This window comes from Ochotona curzoniae, unplaced genomic scaffold (genome assembly GCF_017591425.1).
Source record: "Ochotona curzoniae isolate NIBS_2020 unplaced genomic scaffold, NIBS_Ocur_1.0 patch216, whole genome shotgun sequence".
Classification (NCBI taxonomy): Eukaryota; Metazoa; Chordata; class Mammalia; order Lagomorpha; family Ochotonidae; genus Ochotona; species Ochotona curzoniae.
In genome coordinates, this window is record NW_024466769.1 from 343,387 (window position 1) to 347,220 (window position 3,834).

Genomic DNA, 3,834 nt, shown 5'->3' on the forward strand with positions numbered 1-3,834 from the left:
TGCATGACTTACTTGTTTGTGGTGAGGGTGGTGTGAACCAACCTACTCTTTAATCACTTAAAGGGTAGATCACCAGAGACGGGGGAGCAGGGGAGAGAGAGAGAGAGAGAGAGAGAGAATGCTGGTGGTGTAAGCAGTGCCATACAACAGGCTGTATCACAATGTCAAGCCTAAAATCTTTGTTTTAAAGAATTTGCTTTCAGTGGTTTCCCAAGAGAACACTTACAATGAGGCATTTTTAATATTTTCCCTTTATGCCCCTGTTTTCTGTTTTGGTTGCTATTAATATTAAAAACAAAAATAAAATCCAGACTACAGATAATGTATGAAACGAAGTGGTTTACTTGGCTCACTGTGCTGCTGGCTGGAAAGTTCTCCCAGCTTGATGCTGGCATCTGGTGAGAGCCCACATGACATGGAGGTAGCAAGGCAGGGAAATGGCCACACACAGCAGAAACCAAATAGGTGGGATGGCTTGATTTATAACAACCCACTATTGTGAGACCTATCTTGGTCCTTCGAGAACATTGATCTCTTCCCATTTGGGGTGGGGAAGCAGGGGCTAGGAGACTTAGGGTTTATCTCTCCTTTCAGAAATCTGTGTATGTATGTATGTATATATGTATGTATTTGAAAGGCAGAGAGAGAGAGAGACAGACAGACAGAATCTTCCATTCATGTCTGCAATGGCTGGGGCTGAGGCACGTGCAAGCCAGGAGCCTAGGATTCCATCCAGGTCTCCTATGTGGGAGGCAGGGACTCAGGTGCTTGGGCCATCCTCTGCTGCTTTCCCAGACACATTAGCAGGGAGCTTTGACTTGAACCACGCACTCTGATATGGGATGGCAGCATCCCACGCTGTAGTAGGCCCCGCTGCTCCTTAACACCAGCCCTAACATGGATCCCTTCTGAGGCTGGGGCCTCCTGACCCAATCACTTTCCCCTATGTCCCGCCTTAATGACTCACTGCCTCAATACAGCTGCATTGGAGACCAAACTCTTACCACAGGATTCTTTGGCGGAGACAAGCCGTACTGAAAGCCCGGCATTAACATCATATGTGGTCACAGAGCTCTTGAGAACGTGCATCTAAGACAAAAATGCTGTGCAATCTACTGAAAGACGTTAGCAGAACCCATCCTTGATGAAGGAGTCTTTGCTCAGGCTGCCAGAACAAAACATACAGGCTGCATGTCTTAAGCCAGAAGCACTTAGGTTCTCAGGCTTCTAGAGGCCAGGAATGTATGCTGCAGGTGCTTGGTGAGGTAAGTTAAACTCTGAGGCCTCTTCAGTGGCCTGGAAGGTGGCTGACATCTCAGTTTTGGGTTCATTCAACCTCTTTGGGCAGGTGGACAGACAGTGGGCAAGTTGTCTGGTATCCTTTTTTTTATGAGGGCATTAATGCATTGGATTAGTGCACAACCCTTATGACTTCAGTAAACCATAATGGCTTCTTTATAGGCCCCATCTTTAAATAGAGCTACACTGGGGATTCGAGCTTCCACATATGAATTTGGGGGGACACAAATACTCAGTTCATAATATGGCTAAGATTCTTTCACATTCTTTTTTATGATTTCATTTTATTTTTCCCCTTAAATAGCTGTTTATTGGCAGTGGGCTGGAGAAAGTGATGGAGTTAGGGTACACAGACAACACCACACACCAAAGTCACAAGGGAGGCAAGAGTGATGGGAAATGCAGCTTGGAACCCCACCCTCTTTGAGAGTGAGTGTGCTGGGAGGGAGGGGGTGGGATCCTGGAGTATTGGGTTGGGGGCCACCTGAGGACACCTTGGCTTAGTAGGCGTGGTTAGAGATGAAGAGGGACTTGGTGGCGGCAGCCCCGGCCTGGCCACTCGGAGTGTACTTTCCTTGACAGGCAAGGCTGTTGGCCAGGACCCGCTTTGTGTACTCCTCCTGGGCTGCCTTCAGGTTTTCCTTCTTCCCACCCCAGGCCTTCAGGGCTGAGGCCTGCAGGGCACGGCCGTAGGAGAAGGTCAGGGCCCATGGCTTCTGCAGGGGGCACTTGTTGATGGCATTGAGGTTGATGGACGCTTCCTCCTCACTCTGGCCTCCAGAGAGGAAGATGACTCCAGCCACAGCAGGGGGCACTGTGCGGGGCAGTGCCATGACGGTTGCCATTGCAATCTCCTCGTGGGAATACTTCTGGGTGCAGGTGTACCCTGGGGTGACCATATTGGGCTTCAGCAAGGTGCCTTCCAGATAGACGTTGTGGTTGCTCAGAGCCTTGTACACGGCGGCCAGCACCTTCTCAGTGACATACTGGCAGTGCTTCAGGTCATGGCCCCCGTCGGGGAGGATTTCTGGCTCCACGATGGGCACAATGCCATTCTGCTGACAGATGCTGGCATAACGGGCCAGAACGTTGGCATTCTCCATGATGGCCAGGGCTGAGGGGGTGTGTTTCCCGATCTTCAGCACACAACGCCACTTGGCAAAGTCGGCTCCGTCTGCCTTGTACTGGGCACAGCGCTCCGACAGCTCATCCAGTCCTTCAGTGGTGGTCTCACCGTTAGTTCCTGCCAGGGGTACCACGCCCTTGTCCACCTTGATGCCTATGACACCGCCCTTGGATTTGATCACTTGCGGGAAGGGACGCCCATCATCAGCCTTCTGGTAGAAGGTCTCGTGGAAGAGGATGACGCCCCCGATGCAGGGGTTTACACGGTCGTCAGCGGTCAGCAGCAACTGGCGGTAGAAACGCCGGTTCTCCTCCGTGTTCTCCGTGCCAATGGACTGCAGCCTCTTGGCGATGCTACTTGTGGACTCATCTGCAGCTAAGATGCCCTTGCCCGGGGCCACAATCTGGTGAGCGATGTCAGACAGCTCCTTCTTCTGCACAGGATATGAGTAGGGCATGGTGCTGGTGGCAGCAAGTTCTTGACCCCGGAGGGAGGGCTGGCAGGCTGCTGCGGCAGGGGGCGGTGGGCTGGCGGGCGCTCAGTTGGGAAGCAAACGTGGCGATTGTTACCATGACCCGGTTTTGTGTCACATTCCTAGAGGAACACAGCCTATTCAGCTCCCGAGGGGGTGGCACACGGGGCCAAGATTTTATTTTATAGGGCTGGTGTTGTGTGCGTCATGCTGCTGCCTGCAACATCAGAATCCCATATGAGGAATGGTTCAAGTCCTACCTGCTCTGCTTCTGATACATTTTCTTGATAATATGCTTGAGAAAGCAGAAGATGGCCTGTTGTGTTCAAGTCTTTCAAAATAACTTTGTAAAGAGATTTTATTTATTTGAAAAGCAGAGTGACATAGCAAGAGAGAGAGGCAGAGAGAAACAGATCTTGCATCCATTGGTTCATTTCCCAAATCGCTAAAACAGCCAGGGCCAGGATAAAGTCAGAAACCAGGAACTTTATTCAGATCTCCCATGTGGGCAGCAAGAATTCAAACACCTGGGCCATTTGCTGCTGGTTTTGCAGGCACATCAGTAGGGAGCTGGATCAGAAACAGCGAAGCATTTCAGGGCTTGAATCAGTACCGACATAGGAATGCTGATGTCACAGGTGGTGGCCCAGCACGCTGCATCACAATGCTGTCCCCTCCCCACAACCATGCCTTCATGCTCTATCATAAATAGCAAGCAGAATGCATGCAATGCAATGGTTTGCTATAAATACATTTGTAAAATTGTTTTTCTTTGAAATCTGAGTTAGAGAGTGACAAAGGAAGAGATACAGAGAAAGAGATCTTCCACCTGCTGGCTCACCCCCCCACCCCCAAATGGCCTCAACATCTGAGACTGGGCCTGTCTGAAGCCAGGAGCCAGGGCTTCTTCTGACTTTCCCATGTGGGTGCAGGGGCT

At 50.8% G+C, this 3,834-nt stretch overlaps 1 protein-coding gene across 1 annotated transcript; it reads right to left on the reverse strand.

Annotated features, from left to right (window-relative positions):
• Positions 1-1,799: 1,799 nt before the first annotated feature.
• LOC121166714 (fructose-bisphosphate aldolase A-like) lies at positions 1,800-2,924 on the reverse strand. Its single transcript, XM_040995968.1, has one exon. It carries the CDS (start codon positions 2,880-2,882, stop codon positions 1,800-1,802), a length of 1,083 nt encoding a protein of 360 aa, XP_040851902.1. The 5' UTR covers positions 2,883-2,924.
• Positions 2,925-3,834: the final 910 nt, after the last annotated feature.

Excerpts from the sequence above, each read along its gene's own strand:
- LOC121166714 (XM_040995968.1), bottom strand. The coding sequence starts at position 2,882 with ATGCCCTACTCATATCCTGTGCAGAAGAAGGAGCTGTCTGACATCGCT.